The sequence below is a fragment of the Petaurus breviceps genome, unplaced genomic scaffold (genome assembly GCF_028583685.1).
Source record: "Petaurus breviceps papuanus isolate PSGF00001 unplaced genomic scaffold, PetGlider_PUasm1.0 305, whole genome shotgun sequence".
In the NCBI taxonomy this organism is placed as follows: Eukaryota; Metazoa; Chordata; class Mammalia; order Diprotodontia; family Petauridae; genus Petaurus; species Petaurus breviceps.
Window position 1 is genome coordinate 101,300 of NW_027186060.1, and position 23,702 is coordinate 125,001.

The 23,702-nt window shown below is 40.2% G+C and overlaps 3 protein-coding genes across 6 annotated transcripts in view; 1 reads left to right on the forward strand and 2 right to left on the reverse strand.

Annotated features, from left to right (window-relative positions):
• The window catches only part of LOC138167787 (zinc finger protein 585B-like), a 73,642-nt gene that overhangs the window by 38,912 nt on the left and 11,028 nt on the right, over positions 1–23,702 (forward strand). The gene's annotated exons all lie outside the window — the stretch shown is intronic.
• Positions 2,322–23,702, reverse strand: part of LOC138167781 (zinc finger protein 25-like) — a 119,123-nt gene continuing 97,742 nt past the window's right edge. Inside the window, exons 2-6 of the mRNA XM_069096749.1 lie at positions 9,309–9,375; positions 8,673–8,741; positions 6,232–6,358; positions 5,423–5,518; positions 2,322–3,782 (exon numbers count right to left, since the gene is read on the reverse strand). Of these exons, the coding sequence (XP_068952850.1) occupies positions 2,650–3,782; positions 5,423–5,518; positions 6,232–6,358; positions 8,673–8,741; positions 9,309–9,356 (1,473 nt within the window). The 5' untranslated portion in view covers positions 9,357–9,375 and the 3' untranslated portion in view covers positions 2,322–2,649. The remainder of the gene's footprint in view (positions 3,783–5,422; positions 5,519–6,231; positions 6,359–8,672; positions 8,742–9,308; positions 9,376–23,702) is intronic.
• Positions 19,794–23,702, reverse strand: part of LOC138167777 (zinc finger protein 420-like) — a 37,482-nt gene continuing 33,573 nt past the window's right edge. For all 4 annotated transcript variants that reach the window (XM_069096741.1, XM_069096742.1, XM_069096739.1 and 1 more), the window contains one exon: positions 19,794–23,702. This exon is cut by the window's right edge and continues 395 nt beyond it. In XM_069096741.1, the coding sequence (XP_068952842.1) occupies positions 22,215–23,702 (1,488 nt within the window). In that variant the 3' untranslated portion in view covers positions 19,794–22,214.

Consider the following 23,702-nt stretch of genomic DNA (forward strand, 5'->3'; position numbering starts at 1 on the left):
GGCCTGACCCCGGGGCCAGGCTGGCCAGCCCCTCCCCCCAGCCGCGGCCATGATAATTTGTTCACTGCTTTATGTAATTTGAATAATAGACCATTGGGAGGAAGCACACCTCTAGTCAAAATGATAACCCTAAATCTACAAATTAGAAAATGGCAAACATGGGAGGAGCTAAGATGGCAGCATTGAAGCAGGAAGACTCCCTGTGCTCCCCCCATAATCACCTCAAATACCTATTAAAATTAAAAACCAGGAGAAAGAAAACATGCAAAAAAGTGACAACAATAGCCTTTGATATGCATTCAGACTCCATAGTTCTTTCTCTGGATAACGTCAGCATTTTCTATCATGACTCTTTGAGATTGTATTACATCAATGAATTGCTGAGATGAGAGCTAAGTCTATGAAAGTTGGTCATTGCACAATGTTGCTGTTACTGTGTACAATTTTCTCCTGGTTCTGCTCACTTCACTCAGCATCAAGTCATGTGAGTACTTCTAGGTCTTTCAGAAATTCACCTGCTCACCAAGTCTTATAGAAAAATAGTATTACATTATATTCACATACCACAACATGCTTGGTCATTCCCCAGTGGACAGGCATCCCTTCAATTTCCAAACCTTTGCCATCACAAAAAGAGCTGCTATTAACAGTTTTTTTTATCTACAGGTCCTTTTCCTTTGATCTCTTTGGATACAGACCTAGTAGTGTTATTACTGTGTCAAAGGGCATGCAGTTCCATAGCCCTTTGGGCCCAGTTCCAAACTGTTCTCCAGAATGGCTGGACTAGTTCCGAATTGTGCCAGCAGTGTCCCTATTCTTCCGCATCCCCTCCAGAATGTCACTGTCCTCTTCTTTCACATTGGTCAATCTCAGGTAGTGACATGTTACATCAAAGTTGTTTTCATTTCTCTAATCAATAGAGATTTAGTAAACTTTTCATTATTATTGGTCACTTTGATTTCTTTGTTGAAAACTGTTTATGTTTTTTAACCATACTGGGAATCTTAGTTATCTTTCATGTGTGTCACTAATTAGATGAAGGCATTTGGCTCCATGAAAAGATTATAGTAAAGCTTGCTGTTCACATGCACTTCAATTTAAAACACAAGGCAGAAATCACATTATGTCAACATCTACCAAAGTCCCTTGTGATACTTTGTTTTAATTAAGTGATTCCAAATCTTTATGGTCCACATTGGTCATCCAAATGAAAAGGAACAGAAGCAGCACCAGCAACTTTAGGAAAACAGCTGAGATTATGAAATACACCTCAAGCATTATCAACAATTACTCATCACATGTTAGGCTCAGGCTCATCTCATCTCTAAGAGGTCACCCCAAGAGTCTAAAATGACATGTGCCCAGAGATCAAAGTGAACACTAAGATTCTCCCAATACCACCATCCACTCAATAACTTGTGGCTCAGCTAGTATAACCTCTACCTCCCTGAAGCTCCATGGGAGGAGAAATAAGTAAATAAATAAATCTTTGCTGATATATGGGCTTCTACAGAGGGGAGGGTTATCTCATCCCATGGTGCCTTAATAAGGAATCTCTGAAGTCCATCAAAAGCCTCAGAATCAATCTAGTCAGCTGGGGAAATTTTCTCACTCTTCTTACAGTCATGAAGAAGCCCTCTAGTAGGAATTCTCTAATGGACATAAAGTAGTGCCCTTAGTCTAAAGGTATTCCCAAACCCAAAGGTTTCTCCCAAAATTCTTTAATGGTGAGCAAGTTTTGTATTCAGGTTGAAGGTCTTTCCACATTCATTGCATTCAACAAGTTTCTCTCCAGTATGAATGCTCTGATGTGGAATAAAAGATAGATTCAGGTGGAAAACCTTCCCTTGTACGTTACATTTAGAAACTATGAATTACTTAAAGTTAAGAAAGTTCTGACTTGGGATGGAAGGCCTTCCCACACTACCCACATTCATAAAGAACTTCTCCAGCATGAATTCTCTGATAGAAAGATGTAGCTTCTTCCTGAAGGACTTCCCACACTCACTACTTACATGAGGTTTTTCTCCAACATGATTTTTCAATACCTAATAAGATCTTATTTGTAATGGTAGGCCTTCCCACCTTACATTCATGAGGAATACCTCCAGGACGAATTCACTGCTGGACATAAAGTAGTGTCCTCTATCTAAAGGCCATCCTACACGCATTATACTCTTAAGGTTTCTTTCCTGAATGAATTTTTTGTAGTTGAGTAAGTTGTATCCTCATATTGAAGGTCTTCCCACATTCATTAAATTCATTAGGTTTCTCTTCAGTATCAATTTTTTGATGCCTAATGAGTTATAGAGAAAGCCAACACTTTTTACTTTTATTAAGGATGTCTCCAGTACAAATTTTCTGATGTACAATAAGATATTCCTTCCTCTTGTAGCAATTTCTATATTAATATGGTTTCTCTCCGATAGTCATTCTCTGATGTACAGTATTCCTGAAGGTCTTTCAATATTCATTAAATTCATATGGTTTCTCTCCAGTATACATTCTTTGATGTTGAGGAAGATCTGAGTTTCAAAGAAAAGCTTTCATACAATACTCACATTCAACAAGGTTTCTATCTTGTTGATGAATTCTCTGATATACTATAAGCTGTGTCTTACTCCTGAAGGCGTTTCCACATTCACTACATCAATAAGGTTTCTTTCCAGTATGAATTCTTTGATGGGAAGTCAAGAGCTTCTTGCTTCTGAAGCACTTCCCACATTCACTGCATTCATAAGGTTTCTCCCCAGTATGAACTCTTTTATGTGCAACAAATTCTGAGTTGCGGTGAAAACTCCTCCCACATTCCTTACATTCATAACGCTTCTTTCTAGTATGAATGTTCTGATGATCAGTAAGATATGATTTCTTCCTGAAGGCCTTTCCACATTTACTACATCCATAAGGTTTCTCTCCAGTATGAATTCTGTGATGCGCTGTAAGATCTGACTTATCCCTAAAGGCCTTTCCACATTCACTGCATTCATAAGGTTTTAATCTAGTATGAATTTTTTGATGTAGACTAAGATCTAAGCTGTAATGGAAACCCTTCCCACAGTCCTTATCTTCATTAAACATCTCTCCAGTATGAATTCTCAAATGATGTCCAGAAAGATGGTCCTTCCTCCTGAAGGTCTTTCCACATCTCCTACATTCATAAGGCTTCTCTCCAGTATGAATTCTCTGATGCACAGTAAGATCTCGCTTTCTGGAGAAGGCCTTTCCACACTGAATACAACCATGAGGTTTTTTGACAGTATGAATTCTCTGATGAACTCTAAGTTGTGAGTTACTCCTGAAGACCTTCACACATTCACTACATTCATATGAACTCTCTTCAGTATGAACTCTATGATGAATTGTAAGTTGTTTCTTACTTTTGAAGGCCTTCCCGCATTTACTACATTCATAAGGTTTTTCTCCAGTATGAGTGCAGTGATGAAGTGTAAGTTGTGTCTTATCCCTGCAGCACTTCCCACATTCACTGCATTCATAAGGTTTCTCTTCAGTATGCATACTCTGATGCATTTTAAGTGATGTCTTATCCCTGAAGGCTTTCCCACATTTGCTACATTCATAAGGTTTCTCTCCAGTATGAATTCTGTGATGAACTATAAGGTGTCTTTTACTACTGAAGGCCTTCTTCTGGCATTCATTACATTCATAAGGTTTCTCTCCAGTATGCATTCTCTGATACAGGGCGAGACGCTCCTTCCTCCAGAAAGCCTTCTCACACTCCTTACATTCAAGAGGTTTATCTCCTGTACGTTCTCTGCTCTCTGAAAGAATGAGGAGCTGGTTAACCCTGACTTTCTTACCCTTTCCCAAGGTTCTTACTTGCTCAAAGGTTTTAGAGCTATTCTATTGCATTCTCACTTGAATAGGGCAGTCTAACTAGCCTTTAACCAGGAATGAATTTATCTTATTTGAAAGTATGATAACTCAAAGATAACATACGTAAATAATTTGACTTAGAATGAAATTACCAGAAGCTATGAATGAATGCTTTCTCTACTTTAATTGGCAGACATTTGAATAAAATTAGACTATTCAGAAAAAGAAAAGATGACTTTGAGAAACTGTAAATATATTCTCACCATCTGAGATGAAAATAGGAAAAGACTGAATAGGAAGAAAACAAAAAATAAAGGGGCAGCTTGCTGGTGCATTGAATAGAGTACTGGCTCTAAAGTCAGGAGGATCCAAGTTCAAATTCGGCCTCAGACATTTGATATTCAACTAGTTGTATGACCTTGGGCAAGTCATTGAACCCCAACAGCCTTGCTTTCCCCCCTCCAAAAAATGGAAAATAAAGTTTACAGTGAGGAAGAGAAATATATATATACACGAAGTAAGCAGAAGAAAATAAAAATATGGGGAGGAAATACAACAATTGTTGCCATAAATTTCCTCTAAAAATCCAACCTATGTATTTTGTAAGGAATTTACGGAAATTTTTAAGACTAAGACATAAGGAGTTTTGGCCTAGAGAAATTGTTAACAAGTACTTGAACATTATTCAAAACTCTGGAAGTCAAAGAAGTAAAAATGAAAACATTTGGAGGTAGCAATCATAGCCATCATATTAGCAAAGATAATTTAAAATAAGTTTTGGCAATTATGTTGAAATAGCTGTTGCTGCCATTTTTCTGAAAAGGAACAGCAATTTCAGCTAGAGCTACAAAACTGTTCGATCCTTTGACTCAATGGTCCTGGGACTAGATCTGCTTCCTCACTATGTTACTGAAAGCAAACAAAGTACTCTTAGTAAAATTTTCACAACAGCTTTTTGTGAAATAGCAAAATACTGAAAGCCTACAGGTACAATGATGGGGTTATAGCTACATGAGTTCTGTCATATGAACATATTATTTATTGTGTCTTTATAAACATATCCAAGGATATAAAAAAAAAAACAGGATCACACATAACATGACAGAATAAAAAAAGGGGAATGAGGTTAGGATATTTTTAAAAATAATAGCAGCAAACCAACACAATCATAAAAACAAAACAAAGGAATTTATCAGAAGAGAATTAAGAAGCAAAAAGAACACATTACTTGATATTTTAAGGTACTTATTTTAAAAGGCAGAATGAATTTAAGCAAGTGAAGCAGAATACCTGCTTAAGAGAAGATAATCTTTAATGAAAAGAAGAGAAATGACTGCCTCTTACTAAGGCAATAACATTCTTTGAGAGTGGAGGTACATTTCTGTAAAGAAATACATAAAAAAAAGAACCTCTTGAGGTAAAAAATGAAGTATGAACATCTCACCTCCTCTCAACAGGCCTGAGAAGCTTTGATAGGCCACATTATAGGTATGATAGGTTCAACATTTTACAAGAGCCTTGACTTAAAATGACCAACAGATCACTATTTAGCAATGACCCATCTGTATGGTTTTTATGTAGTCACCTGGACAGCTGCTTCTGGGAATATCTGCATCTAGCATCCAAGATGTTCCCTTTCTTTCCAACTGTTGGATCATCTCTGGTTTGGATAGTGCAAATCCTGTTTATTGAAAATGAGAAAGTACTAGGGAGTCATCTCAAAGTTTCATCATAGAAAAGAAAGATGCAATATTGCTTCCAACTCTTAACAGAACAGTGGGGTAGTAAGGGTGCTGCGTATATTTTATACCACCAAGGGCAGAAGATTAGCTGATTTAGTCTAAGATTTTTGTTTATCAAACATGTGTGGTTCAGTGGGCTGGGTAGAGGAAGAAATAGGGTTTTTTCAGGTGTCAGAAGGAGGAGAAAGTACATTTGAAAAAAAAATCCATAAAACTTAATAACAGAATTCAATACTAGTATAAGCCATATTTGGAATAGTCATGCTAGGAATACCTCAAGCATACTACAAAGAATCACCAGAAGACATTCTATATTATGGAAGAAAGGATTACTGAGTAGGATTTAGGAAAAAATAGTTCAATTGATTCACTCTCTACTTATACAGCAGGAACACTGTGTATGATGAAACCTACGGTGGCCTTAAAAAAGAAAATTTTGAATCTGAAGCAACAGAGAAGGGCAGATATATTCTCAAGGATAACAAGAAATCAATTACCAGGTTTATTAAGCAAAGACATTTCTTCCTGGATATAGGTAGCACAAATAACGTCTCTTGAGCATAAAAGCATCTTGTATGCCAAAGAATAGCTGCTAAGATCTTGAAAGTTGTCATAGTATATATCAAGACTCCAAAGGGGTAGCTGTTCTTACCCAAAGACACCAAGTTCCTATAGTTCTCCAGCATCACATCCCTGTACAACTTTTTCTGAGATGGGTTCAATTGTACCCACTCTTCATGGGTGAATTCCACAGCCACATCCTTGAATGTGACTGATTCCTGAAATAGCAAAAACATTTCTGCTTATCCAGTTATAGCTCTGTTATGAAGTTTAAATGTAAACTGCTTGCCAGCAGACTGAGGGAATCGAGTATTTTTGGACATCAAGTGGTACAGGGAATTGATGCAATTGAGTCAATGACACTGACTCTATTTTGTGACTCAATTGTGGAGGTGGGTCAGTGTGATAGTAATGGCAATTAAAGATTCCCCTGTATTGGCTTGGTTTTCAAATTGATTGTATTAAAACCCAGAGTTTGTTAATCCCACCTGTGGGATGGGCTTGTTGATGTGAAAAGAAAGTCCTGAAGTGGGAGGAGCTGGTGACGTAGATTTGGAGAGACACTGGAGAGAGGCGGAAGATCTTTTTTGGAAGCAGCACCTCGTGGAGAGAGACTAAGAGAATTGCTGGTGGCCACTTTGAATTGCCCTGGACTTTTGAGACCTGCCCCCTGAGCTGCCAAGGACTGAGGAGACATGGCTGTTTTGCTGGTACTTTGTCTGTCTGTTTTGATGTTATTTTGCCAGATTTGTCCACTGGTGAAAGACTGTCCTGTTGAAGAAGTCCTGGAACCTGGCATTTGGTTAAGAAGGCCTGAGACTGTCCTGCAGACAGAGAGTGAATACTGTCCACTGGTGAGGGACAGTACTGTTGTTGCAGGGGTCTGGAGACTGTCCGGCAGACAGAATGAATACTGTCCACTGGTGAAGGACAGTGCTGTTGTTGCAGGGGTCTGGGAGCCTTTCTGTTGGTTCAGAAGCCCTGAAGAAGGATTTTCTTGTTGTATGTTTACAGAAATCCTGGGAGAGGGCTTTGCTAATGTGTTCAGGGGTTCTAGGGCTGTTCTACAGACAGAGGATAAATTCATGAAGGGACTGGCAATGTATCTTATGGCCTTGCTAAGCCTTGTCTCCCCAGGAACTAAGATTGCTGAGAACTTGCCTCGTGTCAAGATGAAGAAAAGACCTCCATTTGGGTATTAAGTGCTGTGTTTAAACTTGATGTAACTCTGGGGTAGATTCAATTGTGATCCAGGGGTGGGGAACTTTTGACCTTTTTGTGTTCTATGGTTGAGCAAATGAATGTATTTTACTTATGTTTGGAAACTAATCTCTATTTGAGAAGAGGGACTTTGTGGTGGACTTAATTAAGGTATAGCCTAGGGGTGGAGAAGTATTTAGAACAGAGACTTTGTAATTGATTGAATGATTGGAAGGTCCTGGGGTGGGGTAGTACTTGGAGATTATTTAATCATACTTAGTAAATACTGTATTTTGAATGATGTTATGTTTTGATCTTCTCTGTTCTGGGTTTGTTACTGAATAAAATAGAGAGCACCTATGCTGGTATTTTGAACCTGGGAAGTTGCCTTTGCTTGATATTATATTACAGTCAGTTCTTTTTTTGTTCAATTATAAGTGTAGTCTAACTTGTCTTGAGAGAAAAAATTATTCACTTGTGGGAACTGGGAAAAAACTTTATTACACTGTTTGAACCTAGCCCTCTCTAGCTGGAAAAGCAGACCTCTAACTGCTATTTAGGCACCCTTAACTGAGGATCTAAGTTATGCTGACCAGATCCAAAAAGATTTATGTAAGGAGTTCTCACAGTACTACATCTCAAGCAATCTGTATGTCTTCTCTGAAAATTGGCCCCATAGTGAACAGTCATGGTTTCTAAGCTCCTTTGATTGTATACAGACACACAGAGTAGTATACATCTTTTTCTGAATTCAGAACTGAACCTCTTGCCCCCACCACTTAACACGGAAAGTCCCTAATTTTTCCTCCAATTAGAAACCAGATTACCAACTATTGTATTATTCACTTTTAATTGGTGTTGTTTATTTTTAATGTATAAAAGTCTATCTCCTCCTCTATTCTGGGTCCAGTCCTAAGTTGAGGAATGGACCTGGTCCCAGTTTGCTCTGCAACTGTCTTGCCCTACTTAACATAAAACTGATATGCTTATATCTGAGTTTTGTTTGCTCAATTATTTTATCATTCACTTGCCACAAGGGACTATTTCATTTATTTATTTGTTTCCCAGTACAATGCCTGGTATAATTCTACACTGGCATTTAAGAATTCCTCAATCAGAAAGAACTGATAAATAGGGAGTATTCATAGGGAATATCCATATGAAAAGGGATTCTAAGTAAGAAGGACTACCCTTACCAAATATGATTTGATTGATTGAAGGAAGGAGTGTGTGTGTGTATAAAGAATAAATTCTCGATATGCATTATAGCACAGGACACAGAAAGCCTCCCCCCCAAGCAGGTCTTCCTGGGAAGCCACCTGCGGCGCTCACCTGTCGAGGCCAGGCTGTCAGCACAGGAGCCATCCTCTCCTCCTGGGGGCTCCCAGATGGGGGGCAGAGCTGGGGAGGAAAGGGGGTGGTGTGAGGTGGGGGGGCCGTGCTGGGGTCCGCCCTGGGGGAGGACGGGGACCCCGATTCTGCAGGGGGCGGGCAGAAGGAAACAGCTATTTCTCTCCTGGGGAGGGGGGCCATATCTCTTTAGAAACAACACTGGAGAACAGACACCAGACCCTAGGGGCAGCATTAGGCGAGGGTACACGGAGCTGGGGGTGCCCCGGAGGATGCGAGAGGACAGGAGGCCATGGGGAAGGCCGAACTCAATGGACACACACCAGAAACACGTGCTTTGAGACTCTGGGCACTGGAGAAGGAACGAGGCCTGGAGGGGAGGACCTGACCAGGGGTCTCGGGATACGACCGGGCCTGAAGGAGGATTAGAACGCGATCCACGACCCTGCCTCCGCCTGCACCTCCTCCAGCTCCCGCCACGGGCCGCCCCCAGACCCCTGGAAACCCTCAGGGGCTCCCTTCCTTCTAACGCGCACGCTCCTCCCCTTCTCGGTGAGCTCCACAACCAGCCCCCGGAACCCCCGGTGCAGTCCCACTCTCGGCAGCCCCCCAACCTACCAAACTGCAGCTGGCGACCAAACAGGAAAAATTGCCACCAGCAAGCATGGGAGAGGAACAGGGGATGTGAAGCGGAAGTGACGTATAGGACGAAGACCAATCCTCCTGCCTTTACGCTTGGAAAATTCCACAAAGGCGGGCACGTCCTCCTGGGAATTGTAGTCTGGATTCTGAGGCGCCTACTGCGCATGCCTGGGGCTCGGCCCATCCTCCACCTTCCTGCCCAGTCCCTCCTGGCTTTTCCTTAGTAGTATTATTTATAAAGTTTTTATGTGTATCTTAGTAGGTAATGTCTGAAGTACTTTATATATTCTGTAGTTTTTGTGAAAGGAATTTTTTGAAATCTCTTATGGCTGGGTTTTATTGGTGTGATACAGAAATATTCATACTTTTGTGGATATGTGTGATATTGCTAAAATTAATCATTTCAAATAATTTTAGTTATCTCTCCAGAGTCTGTAAATACACCATCTCATAATCTGCAAAAAGTGATCATTTTGCTTCATCTTTACCTTTGCTTATTCATTGTCTCTTTTTCTTGTCATCTCTTTAGCCATTATTTCTAGCAATCTGTAAATAGGTGTGAAAACAATGAATGTTCACCCCGACTTTGTTGGGGAGGCATTTAATTTATACCCACTACATAAAATATGCATTTTTGTCTTTGTCGTGCGTGTGTGTGCGCGTGCTTGTGTGTGATTAATAGAATACCTTTTGGATATATATGTATCCACAAAGTGTACTATTAATCATATTAAGAAAAGGTACATTTATTCATACATTTTCTAGAGTTTTTAATAGTAAGTTTGTGTTCATTAAACAAAATTCTGCACATATTGGTAATATATCATTTTCATTTTTTTTTTATTCTTATGGTTATTTTCTTTTTCTTTCTTTCTTTGTTTTTTTTGACCTTTTGGAGGGCAATTGGGGTTAAGTAACTTGCCCAAGGTTACAGGCTAATTTTTTTGTGTGTGGGTGTTAAGTGTCTGAGGCTGGAACCAAACTCAGGACCTCCTAACTCTGGGGCCAGCGCTTTACTCACTGCGCCACCTAGCTGCCCAGCTATTTTCTTTTTTTTTTACTTTTAAAATTTTTTTTAATAATTTCTTTTTTTTCAAATGCTTTTTAACTTCTGATTTACAGCATTCATTTCCACCAGATTTTGTTACAAATTTTCTCCCTGTTTTTCTCCTACCCACCTTCCCAAAATACCAGTCCCACAGGATATCCCCTCCTCCAATCTGTTCTCTCCCATATCTTTCCCATACCCCCTCCAACTTTTCCAGTAGGGCATGGTGGATCTCTATACCCCAGTGCCTGTATATCTTATTTCCCAATTACATGTAAAATAGTATTAATAATAGTACATATATATATATATATATATATATATATTTTAATTTGATGTTAAAACTTTGAATTTCAGATTCATTCCCTTCCTCCCTTGTCACCCACCCTTACTGGGAAGATAAGCAATTCATATAGGTTTCACATCTGTAGCTAATGCAAAACATTACCATAGTACTTACATTGTAAAAGACTGACTATATTTCCCTCCCTCCTATCCCACCTCTCACTTGTTCTATTCTTTACATTGATCCCATCCCTTTTCAAAAGTGGGTGCTTGCAAATTCCCTCTCCCCCCAGCCTTCCCTCCCTTCCATCATCCTCCATCTCATCCCCTTCCCCTGTACTCTCCTGTAGGGTGAGATATCCTATTTAGTGTGTATTTTATTCCCTCAGCAAGTCAAATTCAATGAGAATAAGGTTGACCCATTCCCTTTTGCCTTCCTATTCTTCCCCTCCATTGTAACCATTTTCCCTTGCCTCTTCCATATGAGATAGTTTACCCCATTCTGTCTCTCCCCATCTCCTCTCATTATATTCCTCTCTCTCCTCTTGATTTTACCTTTTAAGTATCATCCCTTCCTATTAAATTGGTCCTGTGCCCTCTATTTATGTATACCTGAAAACATATATACACACATTCACATATGTATCCAATCGCCCATATACCCTCCCATATAGACAGTTACAATTATCATTTTTCCATGTAGGAATGTTAATAGTTCAACTTTGATAAGTTTCTTATGATTTCTTTTCCCTGTTTACCTTCTCATGCTTCTCTTGCTTCTTATATCTGAATATCAAATTTTCTATTCAACTCTGGTTTTTTCATCAAGTATGCTTGAAAGTCCTCTATTCCACTGGATGACCATGTTTTCCCCTAAAACATGATACTCAGTTTTGCTGGGTAAGTGATTCTTGGTTTTAATCCCAGCTCCTTTGACCTCCAGAATATCATATTCCAAGCCCTTCAATCCCTCAATGTAGAAGATGCCAGGTCCTGAGTTATCCTGATTGTGTTTCCACAATATTCAAATTGTTTTGAAGTGGACATCCGAGAAATAATAAGACAGCAGTGCCAATTACAATTTATAGGAGTGTTTGTTAACCGTGGTGACTGCCTCTCTAATAAGGAAGACAGCCCCGAGCCTTCTGCAAGACGAATTTTTATAGAACTAGGGGTTGCTAATCAACAAAATGGCTGGGGGGCGGCCAGGTAGCACAGCGAGTAAGAGCACCAGCTCCAGTGTTGAGAAGACCTAGAGATCATATCCTGGGCTCAGACACTTAGCACCCACCTAGAAACACCTGGCCCTGTAACCTTGAGCAAGTTACTTAACCCCAATTGCTTAGGGGTGAGCAGGTGGCTCAGCGAGTAAGAGCACCGGCTCCAGTGTAGGGATGACCTGGATCAAATCCGGGCTCAGATACTCAGCACCACTCCCAGAAATAACTGGCCGTGTAACTTTGGGCAAGTCACTTAACCCCGATTGCTTAAAAAAAAAATATGGTTGGGGGGAGGGGTGCCATTTCTAGTAAAGTCTTGAGTACCTAAAAAGGACAGACTTGTATCTGGGTGTAATGTAATGCCAAGCAAAGGCAACTTCCCAAGGTTCAAAATACCAGCATAGGTGCTCTCCATTTTATTCAGTGACAAATTAAGAACAGAGAAGATCAAAATATGACATCATTCAAAATACAGCATTTACTAAGTGTGATTAAATAATCCCAGGATTTCTGTAAACATACAACAAGAAAATCCTTCTTCAGGGCTTCGGAACCAACAGCAAGGTTCCAAGCCCTCTGCAACAACAGCACTGTCCTTCACCAGTGGACAGTATTCACTCTCTGTCTGCAGAACAGTCTCAGGAGCTCTTAACCAAGAGCCAGGTTTCAGAACTTCTGCAACAACAGGACTGTCTTTCACCAGTGGACAAATCTGGCAAAACAACATCAAAACAGACAGACAAAGTACCAGCAAAACAGCCATGTCTCCTCAGTCCTTGGCAGCTCCGGGGATAGGTCTCAAAAGTCCAGGGCAATTCAAAGTGGCCCTCAGAAATCCTCTCAGTCTCTCTCTGCTTCCAAAAGGTGCTGCTTCCAAAAAGTTCTTCTGCCTCTCTCTTGTGTCTCTCCAAATCTACATCACCAGCTCCTCCCAGTTCAGCCCTCTCTTTTCATGTCAACAAGTCCATCCCACAAGTGGGATTAACAAGCTCTGGATTTTAACACAATCAAACCCAAAGCCAAGCCAATATAGGGGAATCTTTAAATGCCATTAGTATTACACTGGGCTAACAAGAACAGACTTGTATCTGGGGTATGTTTCTAGCAATACATGTGAAAAGTTCCCTCACTATTATAGCCTATCAGGTGGTTTCCAGGGACCCTGGTAGGGGCCCCCTTCTGGTAGGTTTTAGGGGGCTTTGGTGTATAATTTCTGGTGGGCACTTCAGTTTCTTCCTGGCTGCTTGTAATATTCCCTCCTTGATCTGGGAATTTCAGAACCTGGCTATAATAATACTAGGAGTTTTCTTTTTGGGATCTCTTTCTGGGGGTGATCAGTGGATTCTTTCAACCTCTATTTTGCCCTCTGGTTCTAAAACATTAGGGTAGTTTTCCTTGAGAATTTCTTGGAGGATGATTTCTAGGATCTTTCTTTGGTCATGGCTTTCAGGTAGTCTAATAATTTTTAAATTCTCTCTCCTGGATCTATTTTCCAGGTCAGTGGTTTTCCCAATGAGATATTTTACATTGCCTTCTATTCTTTCATTTGTTTGGATCTGTTTAACAGCATCTTGATTTCTCATAAAGTCACTAGCTTCCATTTGCTCCAATCTAATTCTGAATGAATGATTCTTCTCAGTGAGCTTTTGAGATTCGTTTTCTGTCTCGCAAATTCATCTTTTTAAGGCATTCTTCTCCTCGTTGCCTTTTTGAGCCTCTTTTGCCATTTGAGTCAGTCTGTTTTTTAAGGTGCTATTTTCCTCAGTCAGGCTGTTGACTCTCATTTCATAATTTTCTTGCATCATTCTCATTTCTCTTCCCAATTTTTCCTCCACTTCTCTTATCTGCTTCTTAAGGTCCTCTATGGCTTGTAACCATATTTTTCTTGGAAGCTTTTGGTGCAGGGGTTCTGACTTCACTGTCTTCCTTCTGTTCCATGCTTTGGTCCTTTTTGGCCCCCAAATAGGAGTCTAATGTTGGATTCTTCTGTTTGCTTTGCATCCTTTGCCTGGTCATGTAGCTTCTCATTCACTTAACCCTTGGGCTTTTTGCCACAATAGGACTCTCCCACCAGACAGGGGTGGGAGAAAACGCTGGGGTTTTCTCAGCTGCCAGAGGTATTAGTTGGGTACCCTGTCTGAAGCCTCCACATGCTCTGGCAAGCTGGTCACACACTCCAGGACCTCTACCCTAGACCACAATACAGATCCAAGGAGGTTAAAGCAAGAGTGATTATCCCTCAGACTGGTTGCTTGGTCCCCCTACAGTCTGCAGGCCAGGAGCTGAAGCTGTCACATGGCGGCAGCTGCGCCGAGGCTTCTCGCCCTGGGGGAAGAGGCCTACACACTCCCAACTACTGCTGGATCCCAAAGTCCACACTGCCCTGACCTCTCACTTTGTCCTTAGCAACTATGTGTTGATAATTCTGAACCACCACAGCTGCTGGTGATCTGGAGTCCCTCCAGCCGGTCGTTGGTCAGGCCCACCCAGCGTGTGGGGCTAGGGCTCCCAGAGTGCTGCGCTGGCTGATTTCTGCCGGTCTGCCAGGTTGTCCTCAGCGGGAGCTTAGCTTCTTTGTGTCATTTTGTGGGTTCTGTAGCTCCAAAGTTTGTTCAGAGTCCCCTTTTACATGAATTGGAGGTGGTGGAAACCGGAGCGGCACTGAGGTCCTGTTTCTACTCTGCCATATTGATATCCTATTATTTACTTAATATTAAACTAATACAGCAATCACAGAATGAATCCATCTTGCTCATAAAAATAATCCTTGTATTATTTTGGAGGGCATTCTTCCTAAGATTTTTTTTTAATTTTTGCATCCATGTTCATTAGGGATATTAATTTGAGATTTTATTTTTCTATTGACTCCTCCTATGTGTAAAGTCCATATTTATGTCACAGAAGTTGTGTAAGATACTCTTTTGCTATTACTGCAAAAAGCTTCTGTGAATTTGAAACTAATTAATTTTGAATGTTTGATAGAATTTGATTACATCTGGTTGTACAGTTCCTATCCTCACCTCCCGACTCTGACCCGATTAATAGTCATTTATGCCTTGTTCAATTTGTTTCTCTGAGAGCGGGATGTTCAAATTTTCTTATTCTGTTAATTTGAGTATTTTTTATTTTTATCAATATGTCTTTCCTTAAGATTGGTGTATTTAACATAAAGTTGGGCAAAATAATTTTTTAATTAATTCTGTAAGATATTCATTTCTAAATGTTCTCCCCCTTCTTCCCCATACCTCTCTCCAATATGGCAAATAATTTCTAAGAAAATCCTTAATTTCTTTAATACAAATTCCTTTTCATTTTTGTTGATGGTAATTTAATTTCCCCTTTCTTCTTTTAAGGAAAATTAGCCAATAGCTTTATTTACGTGATTGTTTCATAATTGTTCATAATTTTATTTGTTAATTCATTTTTCACTTTTAATTTTGTTAATTTCTAACTTAATTTCAGCATTTGTTTTGGTATTTAATTAACATTTTAAATTTGATATTTTTTTTGTTTTATATGCATATAAAATGTATTAATCTGTGAGGCAATGTCATTTTTTAATCTCCTACTATGTGCCTGTCAATTTGCTAAGTGCTGGGAATGCAAAGCAAAACATGAAAACATAATTCTCATTGACCATAGTCCTGCCCTTTACATCAAACAAGGCAAGACTAATCCTTCTTTTCCACATGACAGCCCTTTAAATACCTGTGTAGCAGGAAACAAGATTAGAGACCAAACCACAAAACATACAGGGAATGCTACACCAGCCTCAGGGCCCATTACCTAGAAGCCCTTAGATGTTTTGATTTAAACACTGATTGTTTAACTAGCATTCATATAGTTATCTCATTTTATCCTCACAATAACCTTGGAAGGCAGGTCCTGCTATTATCTCCATTTTACAAACTTTTAAAGAAACTGAGTGTTGAGTAACATTTCATGTTTGCAAAATGCAGTCCAGAAAAGGACAACCAGATACAATCAGCAGGTAAGGGGATTTAAAATAATCAAAAAGGAGGTTCCCTGGGATGTCAGGAGTTCCTCTACCAATGCTTTTTATTTTTTTAATTCTCTGTGTCCCAAAGAATCCCTAATTGGGTCCCAAATCAATCCACCTGGGAGGAAACTTAAACCAAACTCCTCCAGGTCTCCTCTGTAATACATCCTTCGATCACAACAGCCCTTGTTGCTATTGTGGAAGTTTAATTCAACTCTCCTGGGTTTCTTCAGTGTCTTTGCTTCCAATAAAAGATCTTTAGGGATCATCAAATAATGGTCTGTTGTTTAACAGATGAAGAGCTTAGATAGGTCAATTAATTTATCCAAGGTTCCACATAGCAGTGGACTAGAAGCCATTCCTAATTTGCTCTTATCATTTGAGATGGTGCAAAGGAGGCAGTCAAGCAGGTTCAGGAATCACTTCCATGAAGGATCTGGGACTTCAGGTGTGGAAGTGGAAAGGAGAATGCTCTGGGCCAAACGGTATTGTCCCCTGGATTTCTCAAGACACAAATCTGAAGAACAGGGGCAGCCAGGTGACGCAGTAAGAGCACGGCCCCAGTGTTGGGAAACCCGGGATCGGTTATGGCCTCAGATACTTGGCACCCACACAAAATAACTGGCTGTGTAACCTTGAGCAAGTTACTTAACCCCAATTGCTTTAAAAAAAAAAAAAAGGCTGAAGAACAGCAAGGTAGGTGTACAGAGGTCTGTTAAGATCTGTTAGATCTGATAATCCCTCCAGCCCATGACTTACTATCAAGGTTCTACAATGAATTCTCTCACCCTACCGACCTCCTCCTCCCAAAGAAATAAGGCACCATCTGACTAAGCTGAAGAGTCTTGAGTCTGACCTGGTTTTAACATTCTCCAGAAGAAGATGCTAGAACAGGTTTTTTTCACTTAACAGTATTTTATTTTTTTTTAATTAAAGATATTTTTCAATGTTCATATTTTTAAGATTTTGCGTCCCCCCCCCCCTTTTATTTTGCTTTTGGAAAGCAATTAGGGTTAAGTGACTTGCCAAAGGTCACATGGCTAGTTAAGTGTCTGAGGCCTGATTTGAACTTAGGTCGTCCTGACTCCAGAGGCTCTATTCACTGCACTACTTAGCTACCCCTTGCTCACCATTTCTTATAGCACAATAGTATCCCATTACATTCATAAACCACAACTTGTTCAGCCAGTGGATGGGCATCCCCTCAATTTCTAGTGCTCTGCCACCACAAAAACAGCTGCTATAAATACCGTGTTTCCCCGATAATAAGACCTATCCCGAAAATAAGCCCTCCCCTTACTGTGTAAGATTCCTCTAAAATAAGCCCTATTGAGATTGCTACTGTAGTGAAGGTGATCCCCTGTGCTACACGCTACATTACGGTACCCTCTGTATGCACCGTCCCCCCCTTCCCCTCGGGTGAAACGCACACCGCGCTCCGAGCTGCATCCAATCAGAGCTGCAGCAGTGAGCGCGTCATCCTGTTCTTCCCCAGTGATTTACTTATTGAATAAAGGTACATTTTTTGGTTCACATTTACCTGTTTATTAAAATTGCTGTCAATGTTCATTAAAATAAGCCCTCCCCTGAAAATAAGCCCTCTGGTGTTTTTCTGTCCAAAAAATTAATAAGACAGTGTCTTATTATCGGGGAAACACGGTATTATCATACATAGAGGTACTTTTCCTTTTTCTTTGATCTCTTTGGGATACAGACCAAGTAGTGTCAAAGGATGTACATGGTTTTATAGCCTTTGTGCACAGTTCCAAATTGTTCTCCAGAATAATTGAACTAGTTCTCAGTGCATTAGTGCCCTCATTCTTCCACATCCCCTCCAGAATCCGTTCTTTTCCTTTTCTGTCATGATGGCCAATCTGAGGTAGTATGATATGTCACTTCACAGTTGATTTCATTTCTCTAATCAACAGTAATTTTGTGGACTTTTTCATTATTATTGATCACTCTGATTTCTTCACTGGCAATTGTTTATATTCTATAACCAGAAAGGGAATCTTCTTCATCTTTTCATGTACATCAGTAATTTAATAACTAGGCATTTGGCTACCATGAGAAGGTTATAGTTAATCCTGCTCTTTACCTGTACTCCAATTTGGAGCACTGTGCAGAAATACCATTTCATCAACGTCAGCCACAGGCCCTTGGGATGCTTTCTTTTAATTAAGGCGACTCCAAATTTTTCTGGTCCACAGTGGCTACCCAAATAATTAGGAGCAGAAGCAGCACCACCACCATCAGGAACACAGCTCAGATTATGAAATATTATTCCTCAAGCACTGTCAACAATTATTCCTCACAGATTAGGCTCAGGCTTATCTCATGACTAAGAGGTCATCCCCAGAGACTTGAAGGACATGTGCCCAGGTATCAAAGTTAATACTAATGATCTCCCAATATCACCATCTACTCAGTAATCACTGCCTCACCTAGCATAAGTTTTCCTTCCCTGAAAGTCAATGGGAAGATAACACTAAATTTTGCCCCTTTAGAGGCCTCAACAGAGGGGAGGGATATCTTCTTCTCCCACAATGCCTGAATAAGGAATCTCTGAACTACATCTAAGGACTCAGGATCACAGTCTAGTCAACTAAGGGAATCTTCCCATACTCCCTACAACCATGAAGAATTACTCTAAAGTTTCTCCCTAGAATTAGTTCTTTGATATTGAACAACTTGTGTCTTCAGGCTGAAGATCTTCCCACATCCATTACATTCACAAGGTCTCTCTCCAGTATAAATGCTTTAATGTTGAGTAAAAGATATATTCATGTAGAAGGCCTTCCCTTGTACATTACATTCAGAAGCTATGAATCATTTGAATTTGAAGATCTGACTTGGGATGGAAGGCCTTTTAACACTACTCACATTCATAAAGAATTTTTCCAGTATGAATTCTCTGATGCACTCTAAGTTGTGGTAATTATATTTAAAATAGTCATTTATTAAACTGCTGTTGCTATTTTTCTAAAAATGAACAGCAATTGCAGTTAGAGCTAAAAAAAAACAAACTGTCATATCCTTTGACCCAATGGTCCCAGTACTAGTTCTGCTTCCTCAGTATGTTACTGAAAGCAAACAAAGTATGCTCACTAATGTTTCACAACAGCTTTTTGTGAAATAGGAAAATACTGAAAACCTATAGGTCCAGTGATGTGTTGTGCCTACATAAATCCTGTCATATGAACATGTTAACCTGTCTTTATAAACATAATTTCAAAGCATAAAGAAAAACAGGATGACACATAACACAACGGAATGAAGGGGAATGAGGTGAGGAGTAAATATTTTAAAAATTAACTATCAAAGCAACACAATCATAAAAACAAAATATCAGAAGCAAAAAGAGCACATAACTTAATATCTTAAGGAGTGTACTTATTTTTAAAGGGAGAATTCATACAAGTGAAGCAGTAGAATGCCTGCATAAAAGAAGACAATCTAAAGCAACGACTTTCTTTGAGAGTGGAGGTACTTTTCAGTAAAGAGATACGTAAAAGTAACTTCTTGAAATAAAACATGAAGTTCAAAAGTCTCAACTCCTCTCAACAGGCCTGAGAAGCTTTGATAAGCCACTTTGTTTAACATTTTATAAGAACTCTGACCTGAAAAGACCAACAGATCCCTAGTTTACAATGACTCATCTGCTTGGTTTTTATGTAGTCACCTGGAAAGCTCCTTCTGGGAACATCTGCCTCTGGTATCCAAGATGCTTCCTTTCTTTCCAACTGGTAGGTAACATCTGATTTGAAAACTGCAAATCCTGTTCACTAAAAATGAAAAAGTGCTGGGGAGTCACTTATATCATCACCAAAGCACTATTCATAGCACTGATGGTTACTGTGAAAATGCTGGCATAGTTCTGAATTGCAAAATATAACAGACTCTCCATCTAGAAGACAGAAGTAAAAGATTTATTCAGACACCAGAAAACTAAATTTATCATACCGTAGCAACAAGGAAATCGATACACAATTACACTGCTGAGAGCAACACCATTCCAAAGCCTTCCCACACTTATAAGCCTAGCTGTTTCCTTTTCTTTCTTGTCCTCTGCTCCTTCCAGTTGTAACTGCTCTGATTTCCAGGTTCCCCTGGGCTCTGCTCCACCTCTTCAGAAGACTCCTTCCACCACAGGCTCCAAGTGAATACATTCTGTCTATTAAGGGGCAAGGAAGATCTTCAAATTACCATTAGCACTACATTTGGTTCCAGGATCTTTCATGTCCCTTACAAAAGTCAATAGGACATTAGGGGTAACTGGTGTCAACAGAACTTTACAACACTATAACAGAGATCACAGAAAATCACATCTGATGGTGGGGTTTGAGCACAAGCACCCCATCATTTCTCCCTTAAATGAATGGAGCTCAAAATTTTGGGGTAAGAGTCAAAGGTCTCTTCTTTCATAGCTCCATGCTGTTGAAATTGGATATAGAGTTGTCCCTGCCCCAAGAGGTCCCATTCAAGAGATCACTTTTATTAGTAATTTTTAAATTTTAGTTTACAAGATTCAGTTCCACAATCCATCGAGTTTCAAATCTTCTCTCCCCCCTCCCCCCCCCCCCCCCCCCCGTCCAAGGCAGCATGCAATCAAATATAGGATATGCAAATACCTTCACATTAAACATTAGTCAGGTTATAAAGAATTAGAACCTATAGAATGGACAATGGGAAAGAAGAAACAAAACAAGAAAGCAGGTAGATTGCTTCAATCTGCATTCAAACTCTTCAGTTCTTTCTCTGGATGTGGACATCTCTTTCCATCATGAGTCTTTTGGCGTTGTCTTATAACCTTGCATTGCTGAGAAGCGCAGTCTATCAAAGTTGTTTGTCACACATACCTTGTGTCTGTAAATGTGTACAAATTTCTCCTGGTTCTGCTCTTCTCACTCAATATCAGTTTGTCTCTCCAGGTTATTATGAAGTCCATCTGCTCCTCATTTCTTATGGCACAATAGTATTCCATTATATTCATATGCCACAGCTTGTTTAGCTATTCCTCAATTGGCATCGCCTTGATTTCCAATTCTTTGCCACCACAAAAAGAGCTGCTATGAATATTTTTGTACATATGGGGCCTCTTCCCACTTCTATGATCTCTTAGGGATACAACCCTAGAAGTGGTATTGCTGGGTCAAAGGGTATGCAATTATTTATAGCCCTCTGGGCATAATTCCAGATTGCTCTCCATAATGGTTGAATCAGTTTGCAATTCTGCCAACAATGCATTAGTATTCCAATTTCTTCACATCTCCAGCATTTTTTTCCTGTTTTGTCATCTTAGCCAATTTGACCAGTGACATGGGGTACCTCAGAGTTGTTTTGATTTGTATTTCTCTAATCAATAATGATTTAGAGCATTTATTTTTGGAGGGCAATTGGGGTTAAGTGACTCGCCCAAAGTCACAAGGCTAGTGTGTCAAGTGTCTTAAGGCCACATTTGAACTCAGGTCCTCCTGACTCCAGGGCCAGTGCTCTATTCACTTCGCCACCTAGCCACCCCCAGAGCATTTTTTCATATGCTTATCTCTAATTTCTTCCTCTGAAAACTGCCTGTTCATATCCTTTGACCATTTATCAACTGGAGAATGACTTGTATTCTTATATTTGGCTCAATTCTCTGTATATTTTAGAAATGAGGCCTTTATCAGAGACACTAGCTTTGAAAGCAACTGAGTCCCAGAATTTTCCCATACATTTCAGCAGCCCAGATCACCGGCCAAGCCCAGGTCACCTATATCACTTAATTAGCTGTCTTGACATTGCTTTCACTGCTTCAGGTGGCTCACTCCAGACTACTCAGCAGCCCTTAATCCCAGCCAGATCCCTTATTCTTTCTGTAGATAAGATTCAGTCTCACCTCCATTAAGTTGCAGGTTGTTCCCTAAGAATCTTGCCCCTATATTGGTCTTACAATAAAGCCTGTCGTTTGACTGGAAGGTTTGAGTGCCAAGAATTCATTCCAGGAAGAAGCAGCCTTGTACTAGGTCATATGGGGCTCCCAGCAAACAAAACCCCCTCATTAATATTTTGCATCGCTTCACTTATACAATGGGGACCCTCTTCTTTCTTTCTAAATGGGTGGGGAAAGGAGTAGGAGGAAAAGAATTTGGAACTCAAATATTCTTTAAAAGACACCAAAGTAAATGTAATGTCTTTTTGTATGTGTGTAGGATACATATGGTGCCAGTTAGCTCTAAATACATGATTCTCCAATGCCCACAACCTCTAGGGTCACAGCACAGGACAAAGAAAGCATCTCACCTGAGCCAGTAAGCCCCCTGCGGAGCTCACCTGTCAGGGCCAGGCCCTCAGCACAGGAGCCATCCCCTCCTACTCTGGGCTTCCACCTGCAGGGGCACAGCTGGGGAAGAAAGAAGCGACGCGAGGAGAGGTGGCCATGGTCGGGTCTCCCTTGGGGAAGTAAGGGTGGGAGCAAAGTTGGGGTCTGCCCTGGTGGGGACAGGGACCCTGCTTCTGCCCTGGGGGGACAGGGGCCCCAGCTTCTGCCCTGGGGGGTTGATGGGAAGGCCACACAGATGCTGTGTAAGTTGCTTCTTAATCCTGTAGGCATTCCCACAATGACTACATTTATAGGGTTTCTCTCCAGTATGAATTCTGTGATGCACTTTAAGGTTGCCCTTATACCTGAAGACCTTCCCACATTCCCAACATTCATAAGGTGTCTCCCCAGTGTGAATTATCTGATGCCGTATAAGTGTTGACTTATCCCTCATGGCCTTACCACATTTAGTACATTCATAAGGATTCTCTCCAGTATGAAGTCTACGATGAACTAGAAATTGTTTTTCCTTATTGAAGGCCTTCCCACATTCACTACATTTATAAGGATTTTCTCGAGTATGAATTCTCTGATGCTTTCTAAGTTGTGCCTTATACCTGAAAGCCTTCCCACATTCACTACATTCATAAGGTTTTTCTCCAGTATGAATTCTCTGATGCTGTATAAGTGTTGACTTATCCCTGAAGGCCTTACCACATTCACTACATTCATAAGGCTTTTCTCCAGTATGAATTCTCTGATGCATTGTAAGTTTTGTCTTATTACAGAAGTCCTTCCCACATTCACTACATTCATAAGGCTTTTCTCCAGTATGAATTCTCTGATGCTTTGTAAGTTTTGCCTTATCACTGAAGGCCATCCCACATTCAATACATTTATAAGGTTTTTCTCCAGTATGAATTCTCTGATGCTGTATAAGTGTTGACTTATCCCTGAGGCCCTTACCACATTCACTACATTCATAAGGCTTTTCTCCAGTATGAATTCTCTGATGCATTGTAAGTTTTGTCTTATCACTGAAGTCCTTCCCACATTCACTACATTCATAAGGTTTTTCTCCAGTATGAATTCTCTGATGCTTTGTAAGTTTTGTCTTATCACTGAAAGCCTTCCCACATTCCATACATTCATAAGGTTTTTCTCCAGTATGAATTTTCTGATGCCTTATAAGTTCTCCCTTATCCCTGCAGGCCTTCCCACAATGACTACATCCATAGGGTTTCTCTCCAGTATGAATTCTGTGATGCACTGTAAGGCCTCTCTTATCCCTGTAGGCCTTGCCACATTCACTACATTCATAAGGCTTTTCTCCAGTATGAATTCTCTGATGCCTTGTAAGTTCTACCTTATCCCTAAAGGCCTTTCCACATTCACTACATTCATAAGGCTTTTCTCCAGGATGAATTCTCTGATGCTGTACAAGTTTTCGCTTATCCCTGAAGGCCTCCCCACATTCACTACATTCATAAGGTTTTTCTCCAGTATGAATTCTCTG